The following is a 13,432-nucleotide window of genomic DNA, read 5'->3' as shown; positions in this document are numbered from 1 at the left end:
GGGGCTGGGCGCTCTGCGGGGGTAACGTGTGCTGTCGTGTCTTGCAGGCCCGCTCCCCTGCGGCCCCGCCGCGCGCCTCGGGCACCATGGTGAGTGGCGGTGCTGACCGCGGGAGCGCTTCGCGGAGCGGCCCGAGCCGGCGGCGGCGCGGGCCTGGTCTCGCGGCCGGTCGCGGAGGCGCCGCGCGTTAACGCCGCCGTTTCGGGTGGGCCCGGTCAGGCGGGGCGGGGCGGAGGCTCGGGGGACGGGTGGCAGAAAGGCGTCAGCGGAGATGCGAGCTGTGTGTCTGCTTTTCGGCCAAACCCAGATGTGTGATGGCAGCAGCGCTGCCGCCTTATCGTAGGCCCTAAACTGAAGTCACTAAGTGATGGTTATATGTGGTTCTCAACGTTGTTTTCTGACCAGAGGTTGGCAATAATTAATGGCCTGTTTTTTTTACAGTCTCGAAGATATGACTCCAGAACTACCATATTTTCTCCAGAAGGTATCTTAAACCCTGCCATTCAAATACTCTGAATGTTCTAGCCTACTGCCCAAAACTAAATAACAAACCATGTATATGAAGGCTGACTGTTTAAAATGTGTTTCAGTCCATGTGTGAGTTACAGAAATCACACTTACCTGTTAGGAGTAGCACCGTGTTCTGTATGGAAGCCAAGAGTCAAAGTGGAGATTTTCAGATTTGTTTGTACTAATTCAAGCAATGATGTAGTGAGTATACAGTTATACCCAGATCCCATCTTTCCCCCCCGCCACACCCCCCCTTTTTGAAATCTTTCCCATCCATCTTTTGAGTATGGAGGGATGTTACTGCTTTTTGTGCTCCCCCTAAAAAATGTATRGAGTCCTGCTGGTACAGTCACGCTTATTCTTGTTATGTATACGCATACACTGAAATGGGTGCTTCCAAGCTATTCTTTCCTATTTCATAGATGGGGTTGGACTCAAAAAGTCTAGTACGTGGTTTTTCTTTTGTCAATAGTGGTCAAAAATGTGAATGAACTGGAGAATAGCCTAAAACTTCTGTAGGGCACACGCTTGTTTAGTACTTCTTAGAAGGTGGGTGAAGCAATGACTTCTCCTAAATACTGACTGGGCCCTTAATTGATATGGAGTTAATATTCCATTCAGTAGCATTTATATAGTATAAAAAACAGTGGTGCTCCAAGGATGGAGATAAAGGGAGCAACAATATTAATTTGGTTGTTATTGTGGGCTCAGCATAATGGTGCTCTTGGAGCCAAATAGGAATGACTAATTTGCATTATCTCTTGATAAGGGTTGAGCGCACACAAAATACTGTCTTTGATTTGTTGAAAATCTATCTTGTCTTATTCTACTGGAGCAGAGTTTTGCAGATTATTATTAGATTAAATATTGTTTTTTGTAGAAGGAAGGCTTTTTTCCACATTAACAGTACCCTGTACTACTTCATCAAAATTGTAGATTTTCTTCCCTAATTCCTTTCTCCTTTTCAACGAGTTGATTCACTAGCAACCAGTAACAGACTGAAGAACTAATCCTGGGTTGCACAATGAACATCTGTCAAACTCTTACTAATTTAAGTTGCTTTGTATGATTGGTCCTGTTCAGTATTACTTTGTTGATGTTACTAATTGAAGTGCTCTCCTAGGTCGCTTGTATCAGGTTGAATATGCCATGGAAGCAATTGGACATGCAGGTACTTGCTTGGGAATTCTAGCAAATGATGGTGTTTTGCTAGCAGCAGAGAGGCGCAACATTCACAAACTTCTTGATGAAGTCTTTTTCTCGGAGAAAATATACAAACTCAATGAGTAAGTTGAAATGATGATTGGGATCTGCTGACGTTATCAGTAATAAAATACCATTGTTATTTTGACGTTTTAGCATTGAACGAGGTTTTAAGTGTTTAGCATTTATCTTGTTCTGCGTTTTTGACAAGTGTGATTATTTCTCATTGTTCATTTTAATAATTCTCCTAAAATGGAAGCATCACATTTTTCATCTTCTAAAGAGAATTTTCCAGGTGGAATAATCTAGGCTGTGCTATTGCATCACTGTTAAATCGGGAATTCCTAGTTTTACAAAATACCATGGGAGGGGAACTGAAGAATACACAAAAAAGTCCTATACTGTATTGGCTCAGCATCCTTTTCTAAGTCTTCCTCCTCCTCCCCCCCCCCCACCCGAAGGTAAAATAGATTAGGTAAAGCATGCCTTAGCTTTCTTCCTACAACTGTAGCAACGATGGTGCATCTCTCTGTTTTTAACTTTTTTTTTTTTTTTTTTTTTAGTGCTCTAGAGGTTAAATTTGTGATGCAGTGTTGCAGGTTATGTCCTTTTGTATATAGGAGAGGTAAAGCTTCAGCCCTGCTATAAGATATATGTGGAACATAAATAGCTTTTCATCCTGTCAACCTCTCCCTTCTATGTTGGTCTTGAAAGCAGCTAGAACTGTAGGAAGCACTGGATTTTCAAGGAGGTTGAATAACAATGCGCTGGAATGATTGCCTAGGCCAGCTGTTCCCTCTCCTAAAACTTAAGCCCATTACCTGGATTATTTTTCTTGAATCCTTTCTGAATAGTGAATGTTTTATAGTAACTTCAGATTCAGCAAAAGACATGTAGAATTAAAAGCTAGTGAAACAATGAAGGACATTCTGCTGAAAATTAARAGCCAGGTGTTTGATTCATTTTCAGCTAAAGCACTTTTTTTTTTTAACCGTCAAATCAAGATCACTAAGTTTCAGTTACAAGAACGTGATGTGTTAATCAGCAGCTTCCATTGAAGGTCCATCACACACTGTATGGCTTCTTCAGTAATCTGACGTGCTGTGTGTGTCGGGTGGCCTCCAGATAAGTCCTGTGTGTAGCTAATGGCTCACGTGGAGATATTCAGGATCTCATTGGTATCTAGAACTCGGTTGTCTCTGGCATAGTCCTTCTCTCGGAACCACGCATATGACTAACATACTGACCTGCTCACTTTTGCTGTCTGCCTGTGCTCTTATGAAATGGTTACATGGTGTTTTTGGTGTAACCTAGAGGCAGGAGCTTATGAACCTGTTTTGTATGGCAGCTGTGTAGTTTTGATGTGAAAAGCCCAACAGTAATTATTCTGCTTAAAACATTACATGGAGACATGACTATTTCTCAGAGATTAATAGGAATCCAGTTAATTTGTATGCTTATACTGCAGGGATATGGCTTGCAGCGTTGCTGGGATAACTTCAGACGCCAATGTCCTAACAAATGAACTGAGACTGATTGCACAGAGGTAGGTTTGCTGATAATCATGTCGTTTTACTTGACTGGGATGTCAGATTTAGTTCTTTATATGTATTAAATCAAAATGAGTATGCACTTAATAGAGTTAGGTTATTTGAAATAAAACGTCTAGATTGAAGAAATTTAAACTTAGAAACTTGTTGTTTTGCTAAATGAAGTATCAAGATACTTGTTAGCAAATTGAACTGCAGAATCTTATTATTTTATAATTCTTACAACATTGTGCATAATGAGAATAGAATAAGGCCTTATGTACTAGTCTTACAGAGAAAAGGTTACGAAATATTAGAACAAGTTTAATAAACAGGCAAATATATTTAGAGGATTTTTGAAGAAAATGGAAAGCAAGAAAGAATGGTTAATCTGCGTTTTACACTGCTAAATCTCAGTCTAGATGGCTGCAGTTTATTTCTGAGTTTCCATGTGTTTTGATTCATCTAGTAGACAGTATCATTTTCTTCTGTGCATTTATCAGATACAGTAAGTAACTTAATCTGGTTTACATCAATTGAAGCCTTGCATAGAAGCTTTATGCTGCTGAAATTTCAATATAGTTATTGTTAATATGTTAAAACTTAAATGAGATGCTTTGATTTAGAAATGTGCCTCTTTATAGGAACACCTTTAACACCTGCACTGGGATGAAATAGGATTGCCAAACACTGATTCTAAACTAAGCAGGTTTCCATTGTGGAAATGTTTGTATATAACCGTTTCTTCTTCTAATTGCCTTATGGAATATATGGCTGTAGAGTCCATTTTTATATGTTTCCCTCTTGTTCAGTGCATGCTTGACTGTGTATAAGATGGTTCATTACTTTTACAAACTTACAGCTGTCTTGTCACTCTGAATTTAAAGTTATAAGCAGCTGTTCTTAACTATTTCTTAATGTTCAAAATACCTCCTTCTGTCTTTCCCAGCTGACTACTGTCTGTCTCCCTGTTATAATAGTGAGATACTAAATGCTCTTACTTTTTAAGCAAAGCATGTTGCTTTTAAGCAGAAGGGTCTCTTCCTATTGTTTTGTATCTTAATTTGGTTATCGTGCTCTGTGGCTGTTTTTGCAGATTTCTATTCGCTAGCCATACTAAAATAGGAATTTGCACCTGATTTCTTAAATTTATAAGTGAAATGATAAAATGAAGACTTCAAGTGATTGCTTTTCATCGAGTCTTTCAAAATACTATTGGCATATGTTTTGCAACTGATTTGTTTTGCAACAGTGGCTAGGGACTTGTTCTTTCCCACCCAACTGGTAGTTGTTTCTCTTGTCATGAAGACTATGAACATATATTCAAATGCATTTTAGCAAGTTTCTATTGCCAGACAGCTGAGCTACTGTTAGATCCCTTGCTTTCTTGGAGTAAAAGTACAGCTTCTTCTGAAGATACAAACTACTTACTAGAATCACAGCGTACTGGCAACTTAAGTGTGCACCAACTTTGCATTCTGGAATTTGCATTTTAATTCTAAAAGAAATTGAATGGAGCTATTATTGGTAGTATTTCTGTCTAGTGGAATTATGAAGTCAATGAAAGAAGTTATGGAAACTGGTTTCTTTTCCATGCTAGGTATCTGTTACAATACCAAGAGCCTATTCCTTGCGAACAACTGGTAACAGCACTATGTGATATCAAGCAGGCTTATACACAGTTTGGAGGTAATGAAGTGCAATGAAACACTGTTTTTAAATGTCTAAAGAATTATTCTGTTACATAATTTGAGACATTTGAGTTGCTGGACAGTTCTACAAAAATCTTTGGTAACATGTTATACCTGGAAGAACAATAGGAAAATTTAAGTGATGAGGACACAGTGATGATTAGTTATAAACTTCTGTTTTGCTAGTGATGATGGTGGTTTTCAGTCACTGAGAAGTTGATGGCTGAGATTCAGGCCAATGGCATAGACTGCTTTGAATGCTCTTGGGTTTAGTGAATGCCTTAAAAAAGACGGGCAGAAAATAGTTTGATAAGTAACGTTTTAAAATTTTGGGCCCATCCATCATAATAGCAAAATGAATCACAAGTAAGGCTTCCTGCTACGTGTATGAGTGTGTCAATATTGTAATACTTAAAAAATAAAATAAAAAGAAAACCATGCTTCTGTGGATCTAGCAACATGTTAGGAAACGATAAGTAGTGTTCCTTAATTGTATTTTTTTTCCTAATAATAGCAAAAGTGTTACAACACATTTCTAACAAAACGGTCATTCTGGTATTTTATGTATCTGTAGTGTGAAAGAACGACCTTTTAAAGTACCTGGCTTTTGAAGCTGTCAAGTTATATACTTAAAGGTTACATACTTTAAAAACTAAGTTTTGAATTAAAATCCTGAGATGATAAATTTCATTTGTAGCGTTAGAAATGAGCTGTTATTAGGGTTAAATGAAATAAACCTCTACTAGATTTTTTTTTCCTTGTGACTTAGAAAAACACTAGAAGTACTTACAGTAGTGCTTATCTCAAGTAACAGAAGTGCAGAACAGTATTAAATCCTAGTTCACAGGAATGGATTTGAAAAAGGAAATCAAAGAAAATAATTGTCACTCATGACCAATCTTGTTACTAAATTTAGATTGCTAATAGTATTCTTTTCAACAGGAAAACGTCCTTTTGGTGTTTCATTGCTGTACATTGGCTGGGATAAGCATTATGGATTTCAGCTGTATCAAAGTGATCCTAGTGGAAATTACGGAGGGTGGAAAGCTACATGCATTGGGAATAATAGTGCTGTAAGTTCTGTTCTTTCCTCTCAAAAAGTAAAGCAAAACAAAAATATGCAAATTGCACTGTACTAACTGAGCTCAATTGTTGATTCATAGATAACTATAGCAATACTGGTATTACTCATCTTAATGGCTTTGATATTATCTGACAGAAAAGCAACTTATTGGTTGGTTGCACAAAGATACCGTTTTAATTTTCTGTGACATTTATAGGCAGCTGTGTCGATGCTAAAACAAGACTACAAAGAAGGAGAAATGACCTTAAAGACTGCACTTGCATTAGCCATTAAGGTTCTAAACAAAACCATGGACGTTAGCAAACTCTCTGCAGAGAAAGGTAAGCATTTCTTTAGTATGAGAGGAGGTAGTATCCTTTGTTTTAAAAAAAGAAAATGCACTGAATGCATATATACTGCATGTGGCTTACTGGATTTTCTGTGGTTCCCCTGGTGCCCCCCCCCGCCCCCCCCAACTGACAGATAGTGTTGGCATGTCCTTAGAAGAATGATATGTAAAAATCATCAACTACTTGAGTGGTTTTTGAAGATGCAGCAGCTCTCAGCCTTAACCTTGCAAACAGGCATACAGATGACTTAGTTGAATGATCCGCCTTGGTGAGCTGCAGAGGCTAGACCACAGCTTAGGGTTCACGGTTAGGCCACACTGGTGTGGTAGCAGAAATGGTGAAGCATCTGGTAAAAGAATCGCTGGAGAGGTATTAACATGCTTGTGCATGCTGCTGCAGAAGAGAACTGCTGCCATCTGGCTCGCCAGTCAAGCTTTTTTATTTAAGCAGAGTCAGGACAAGAACCTTCTGCTTCATTGTCAGTTGTAACAACAAATCTTACCCTTCTGATGATCATTCCGTCAAAAGGAAAAACCATAATGCTGCTGTGTGTTCCATATATTTCAGTTGAAATTGCAACATTGACAAGAGAGAACGGAAAGACGGTAATAAGGGTTCTGAAGCAAAAGGAGGTGGAACAGTTGATAAAACAACATGAGGAGGAAGAAGCAAAAGCTGAACGCGAAAAGAAGGAAAAAGAACAAAAAGAAAAGGATAAATAGCATATGAAAGCAAGTGTTCTGTAGATAGTATAGGACCTGCTTCAGTAAAAGATAATCCGGATTTCTGTTTCTTAGAAGCCTACAAATATGCCATGGAGGACCCAGAAGTACTCTTGATGAGCCAGGTCCTTAATCATCATTCAGATAATTAGTTTACCACTCCTTACACTGAACAATAATTGCTTTAATTCTTGAACACTCTATTTCTTTTGTCTCTATTTTTTATTATGGAATAAAATTAAGAAGAAGAGTGATGGGTGTCTTTATTTCCTCAGTAATACCTGGATATGTACAACCTTGAAAGAATTAATTGCTTTCAGGTATTAAAATAAGGTATGTGCTAGTTGGTAAAGAAGAAATACGGTGTTATAATTGTTAGAATTTTATGTGTATGTGTGACTTTTTCTTTTAAAGTAGTGAAAAGGGCTCCTAAGTTCTGAAAATCATTTGTGAGGTGTTTTCACAAATGCAGAATTAAAGTGTGCTGGCATGCCTAGTTTTAATTTTGGCCGATTTTGTTCTCTAACAGGCTATGTCAAGCTGATGTTCTTAAAAGCAGTAGTGTTTTGAACATGTCCTGTAGCAAACATGTTCAGTTTATCATAGCCTTTCACGAGTGTATGTGTTTTCTGAGAAATTAGTCATATCACACTAGCTATATTCACACAAGTTAGAAAGACATTTTACAAAGGCTACATGAAAATGTTGAGCTCTCTGTATAGTACTTGTCAACATACAAAAAGTTAAATTAAATGTTTTGGCATGTTTTTAGGCCATGTTGACTATTTTGCATTTTATCCTGAAAGGAAAAAGGAATGTTTTATATTCTTTAGTTTAATGTTGCTGATATTTCCCTAAGGAATTTAATTCCCTTTTCTAAACTGTTGTCTGTCAGAGAACTAACCAAACAGTTAATGACTTGTGAAGTCATAGTATTTGTACATAAACTAGAAATTTGAATATTTTTTGTTCAGTTTGTCCCTGTCCCTCTGCTGAATGCAAAATAATTCATACTATGATTTTGAGATGAACTAAAACCTCTTCTAGTTCTGAGGAAAATGGATCTAGAATTAGTCAAGGTGATGTAAACAAGTTACTGAAACTTATCTTGCTGCCTTTGAGTTACCAAAAGCAGGTTAAAAATTTCACCTCAGCGACAGATTCTTAATCGAGAGGCTTTATCTGCTGAACTTCAAATTGTGGTAATGGTGATTGTGACACACTCCTTGTGGCTGAGCCTGGATTATGCCTATACTGTAGGGKTTTTTTTTTTCACTCCAAAAGAAAGCTGATGTTTACAGGTTTTAATATGACCACTTAAACTGAGTAAATGCATACTGCATTATAATCTACCCCAGACACTTTTGTCTGATAAAAGGTACTTTTCCCAAATGGCCAGGAATTATCCTTAGTCTCAACAAAACCTGTTTTTGATCTCATTGCTGTAAGATTCACTGTTGAGAAGAATCTGACTTGAGGTGCGTGTGCTGCAGCTTGCACAGATGTAGCGCGCTCCCTTTGGTGACCTGCACCGACAGCGGTGCGCGGTGACATGGGTTCTGTGCAGGCTGCAGCACCTGCTTGTTAACTTCGTAAGTCTCAGTGCAGGACAACTGCTTTAGTCTTTGTACTGTACTTAGACTGTACTTAACCAAATTTGTAGTTAATACAGGTTAGACTGAGTTTTGTTTGCACCTTGTGCAAAGGTAGATTTTTATTTTCAAATAGTAACATAGAAGTGATATTTCATGTAACAAGTCCTGAATAGTTGCAGTCAACATGCAATGAGCAAGTTTTAATTTTCATTATAAAGGATTGTTAAATACCTCAAGCTCTGTTTTTATATATATTTTAAAAAAGTGCTCAATTTCCTTTTGTTTTTTGATACTATGAATGCAATATATTAGCACCCTTGCCAATTTCTAGATCATTCATGATGGTTATGTAAAGTGCTTGGAATATGTCCTAAAAGCAGCAGTGCCAAAACGGACTTTTTTAACTTTGTCAGAGATCACTTGAAAGAAAATATGGTAAACTCCAGCCATGCTTTGTATACTTGTCTTCTGGCAGTCCATTAGAGCAGTTAAGTCTGGGTTCATCAATGTATATAAATCACACAAGGCAATCTGTTTAGTGTACTAGTAGAAGTATTATTAGATAGTTTAGGATATGTATTTGCTAAATTTTTTTTCTTAAATGATTCTGTTTCTAACAATTAAAGAGGGGAAAACAAACACATTGGGTTTTGTTTAAAGAATTACCAATAGTATTTCTTTGCCAAACACTGCATCATTTGCTGGTAAAGGAGAGCCTTTCAGTTACTGTAATAATCTAACCTGGGAATGATTTAAATAGCTTTCTGATCTGTACTCCATTATATATGGAAACATAGTGAAAAGCTGTGTAGTTACACTACGTTTTAAAACATTTTTATGTGAAGGTTTTATTTACAAAAAATAAGAATATTGTGAAATATTTTAAGAGTGTAATCTCTGAACAATAATTATCAGTTTAATTCAAAAAGTGCTGACTCCACTGAGTGCCATTACTAGCTTATTGTGAGAAGAGTCTCACTACTGCCTTGGAATAGACAAGTAACTGTAATATTTCCAATATGCTGTACAGTAGTTGGCACTCATATCTAAGATGTACAGTAATGTTCTAAACTAGATTTAATTTCTGATTCTTGGCTGTATTTGAACCTAGGACAGTAAACAGATGCTGGAGATCTTTTATTGACTAGAATCTTCTGGGGATATCCTTACACTAATTCAAGTTTCTTACCTGTTTTTCCTAGGAATAGAGCAGTGTTTGACTGCGTAGGCCTATTGTGTAGTTTCTAGCTTTGTGTAAAAAAAACAAAACAAAAAAAAAMCACACCATACTGCCTGTGCCTTTTCTGGGAGTAACTTGGGGATAAGTCGTAAGAACAGAAAAATGATTTTGGCGATATGTTTGAGTTGTCTTTGCTAATCAAAATGATCTTCCTATTCTTTGTATGTTTATTTTTGGTGTATGTAGTGGGAAGAGTTTATAATATGTTACATAAGTATTTCAACTATTTAGCTGTTGCTGTGGATTAAATGTTATTTTAACACCAGAACTTCATGTGGTGCTGTGGAAGGTGACAGATTTTTTTCAAATTAGGTAACAGTATTTACTTGAAACTGCTTGCATAATAAGTTGTTAGTAAATTTAAAGACTGGATAGTTTATATCTCATTTGAGTGCATGATAGAACTTGTTAGGACAAGTATTCACAAATAAATTGTCCTAATAAACTGTAATGTATTTTGTTATTCTAAGTAGTTTAAGAGATATAATGAAACTAATGCTTCTCCAGTAATACCTGTGTTGTCTCTTGCATCTGTCATTGTTAAAGTCAGCTTGTTCTCTAGATGATTATACTCTGTTCAAATAAAGTCAAACTAACTTTTAAGGCTACTTCATATATGACTTACTGTATTGTGCACTGAAAGACAAAAGATTCCTTTAGATGCACTTCTTGGTTCACCCAAATAGTTTTACTTGGCATGAAGTTGTAAAAGCATGCAAATTAAGATGATAAACCAAGGAGTTGTATATGTTAAATTTCAGACTTCTGTTTTGTTCTGGATTCCCAATGTAATTATTCTTTCTGTTAACAATCTTGAAATAGGGACAATAGTCCTCTTTCACTGTGCTGTGAGAATAAATAAAGTAATGATTACAAAGTGATCAAATGCGATGGTTTTAGAGACCACAGAAGTACACGATACGCCTATGATATACAGCTAAGTGTATAATAAGACATCTAAGTTCAAAGAATTAATGCACTCATAATTTATACAAGAGAATGCTGTAGCTTCAGACTAGACTCTCCCTGATGTGATTTTAAAAATTGTCTTGCATATGCTTTAAAACATATTAATATTCTCTATTTTTTGTAGTAAAAGATGTCCTCCTTTTCAAGTTTTAATTGCAGTTATTTCTATTACAATATGAAAGATGCTGAAATAACTTTTCTGAAAGAACTGAGAGTACCATTCACTAGTTATACAGCTCTTGGCTTTAATCAGGAGAAAACTCAGTTTCACAGAAATTTTTCAAAGCATTTCTGATTTTACAAATAGAACCGAGCAGCTTGCTATTTTTATCTGTGATTAATTTGGCAGTTGGCTTTCAAGTTAAAGTACTCTCTTCACAGTAAAAGCTGCCATCAGCCAATTTGCTGGAGATTCACAGATGATGCTTCAGTGAGGTCTCCTGATGTCAACTTCTGAGAAGGACCCAGTGAAAGAGACCAGAAATTACTCTTGTCGTTGTTTAGGATTTCGCGCAATGATAAGTATTAAACTTAGCATGCTGCTGTTGGTGTTAACATTCTGCTCCAAGTTCAAAGCAGCGGGAAAAACTGGTTTCTTATTTATCGCTGTTGTTTTCTATAATGATGATAATACAACATAATTAATGTGTGCCAGATGACACTACATAAAATATTTATCAAAATGTTGGGCATGTAACCTAGACAGTTTAATGCTTTTATATCTTGCAGCATCTGTTTTGCCCAGCTAGGACCCAYCTGCAAAGAAATTCATGGTTACGTAAGAAAACCAGTTTGCTATGTCCTGCACCTATGGATGGCAACTATGTTTAATGCTGTTAACAATGCATTATGGCTCTAAAATGCATTTCCGGTAATGCACATATGCTGTTAATAGAAATACAGATTTTTACATATCAGCCTTAAGTTAGGAACACCAGGTGCAGTGCAATGGTAGGCCAGTTGCAAAAACTACAGATTTGGAAGTTTGATTAAAAACATTGCCCAGTAATTTTGGGGGCACTCAGAAAATACCAAATTTCCAGTGTATCACCAAGGAATATAATGTGTGTGTGTGGGGGGGGGGAGGGGTTGTGCCATGTTTTGGGCTTACATACATCTTTATTTACTCTAGAATCTTGGTTTGACCACTGCATATTCACTGAGAATTTCAAAGTAAGAGTCGAACACTGCATCCTTTAATAGACGTTTTGACTGTGGAGGGCATGCAGTATACAAATGGGTTCTCGGTATATAAAATGACCGTGTTTGCTGCAGAGCCTTCTAATCAATACAATGTGACAATAGAAGTGTGCTGCAAGAAACTACTGTGTAAGCAGCCTTTTAAGATGGTGTGTGCTGCCTGCATTATGTCTTGCACAACCTAAATATGGCTGCAAGAAGATAAGGCAATAAAGGAAAACAAAAATGTAAAGAGGGATTGAAATGCTCAAGTACTCTTGTGATTGTTAAAAAGTTTCATGATGTATACAAATAGATGCATTATTTTTCTAGTCTATAAAATACTTGATATCAAATAATTTTGATAATTGACTATATATAATGAAATTACTATGCATAAAGCTAATTTTAGGAAGGTACAAAGTTGTTTAAAAATGATCTGAGTTGAATAAGGTTCATTTTTTCCAGGGAATCTGGTATCTAGCACTTTTTATGTAACAGCTGATGAACCTTCTATAAAGCCTTTAACCCATCCTTCCACTCTTTTCTCTCTGTAAATGTAAGAAGTTATCAAACAGTACCTTACTTTTAAAAATGCATTGCTTAATGGCAGGTGCTCCTATTTTCTGTGACATGTACATTTACATTAGGATGGTTTAGGAAAAATCACTGACTATATTTCACAGTTGGTGTACCTCATAGTTTCATTCTTAAGACTTACCTGATGTAATTATATATATATATATATATATACACACATTCTATATAATGTACATAAAGATGTAAATATGCTAGGTCTTTTTAGCTTGCATTTGGTTTATTTAACTTCAATGAAAAGTTCCCATTCTGATTTAGAAACTGAAAAATGGAATAACGGAAAGCAAGTTAAAAATTAGTTTAGAATCTTCTTGTTCACTTCAATCCACCGAAAGGTATACCCGCCCAAACACACGGTTTAAAAGAAACGTGACTTAGGTGTTTTTTTTTTCCACGAGAAAACGTTCGCCCAGGTCGATTTACTGCCGTTCTTTGACGTTTATCTTGTGGCTGCAGGTCCCAGGGCGGCAAGGCAGGTGCTGGAGGCGAACGGGGCCGGGCGCCCGGGAGCCGAAGCGACGGAAAACCTGCCCGGAGGCTGCTGGAGGGGCAGCGGCGGCGACCCCGCTCGTCGCCAGCACCTCTGCGGAGAGGCGGCCGCTGGGCGCAGGGCTCCGCGGGACGGCTGCGGCTTTCCCGCCGAGTGTCCTTCCCCTCCCGGCAGCGCGGGGGGAGGCGGGGGCCGCTGCCCCGTCAGAGCAGGGCGTCGGGGCACCCAGCCCGCGGCTCTGCGGCGCGGCCGTCCCGGGCCGCCCCCTGCCTCCGCCGGCAGCGCGGGGCGCCG

At 37.6% G+C, this 13,432-nt stretch overlaps 1 protein-coding gene across 4 annotated transcripts; it reads left to right on the top strand.

The window, feature by feature from the left end:
* Positions 1-6: 6 nt before the first annotated feature.
* Positions 7-10,784, top strand: PSMA4 (proteasome subunit alpha 4). 4 transcript variants are annotated; one of them, XM_026068234.1, is made up of 8 exons: positions 7-89; positions 442-484; positions 1,634-1,796; positions 3,182-3,259; positions 4,843-4,931; positions 5,876-6,006; positions 6,214-6,337; positions 6,875-10,784. In XM_026068234.1, the coding sequence occupies exons 1-8, from the start codon at positions 87-89 to the stop codon at positions 7,066-7,068; spliced, it is 825 nt and encodes a 274-aa protein (XP_025924019.1). In that variant the 5' UTR covers positions 7-86; the 3' UTR covers positions 7,069-10,784. The 4 variants fall into 4 exon arrangements, with proteins under 4 accessions (XP_025924019.1, XP_025924021.1, XP_025924023.1 ...); XM_026068236.1 differs by lacking the exon at positions 6,875-10,784 and adding an exon at positions 6,746-6,864; XM_026068238.1 differs by lacking the exon at positions 6,875-10,784 and adding an exon at positions 6,480-6,731.
* Positions 10,785-13,432: the final 2,648 nt, after the last annotated feature.

This window comes from Apteryx rowi, unplaced genomic scaffold (assembly GCF_003343035.1).
Source record: "Apteryx rowi isolate R43461 unplaced genomic scaffold, aptRow1 scaffold_27, whole genome shotgun sequence".
NCBI classification, from domain to species: Eukaryota; Metazoa; Chordata; class Aves; order Apterygiformes; family Apterygidae; genus Apteryx; species Apteryx rowi.
Note: the sequence above shows the minus strand (reverse complement) of the source record. Positions and strands in the feature narration are given on the sequence as shown.

Coding starts and splice junctions, on each gene's coding strand:
- PSMA4 (XM_026068234.1), top strand. Junction 4,932..5,875: donor GGCTTATACACAGTTTGGAG/GTAATGAAGTGC, acceptor TCTTTTCAACAG/GAAAACGTCCTTTTGGTGTT. Junction 6,007..6,213: donor GCATTGGGAATAATAGTGCT/GTAAGTTCTGTT, acceptor TGACATTTATAG/GCAGCTGTGTCGATGCTAAA.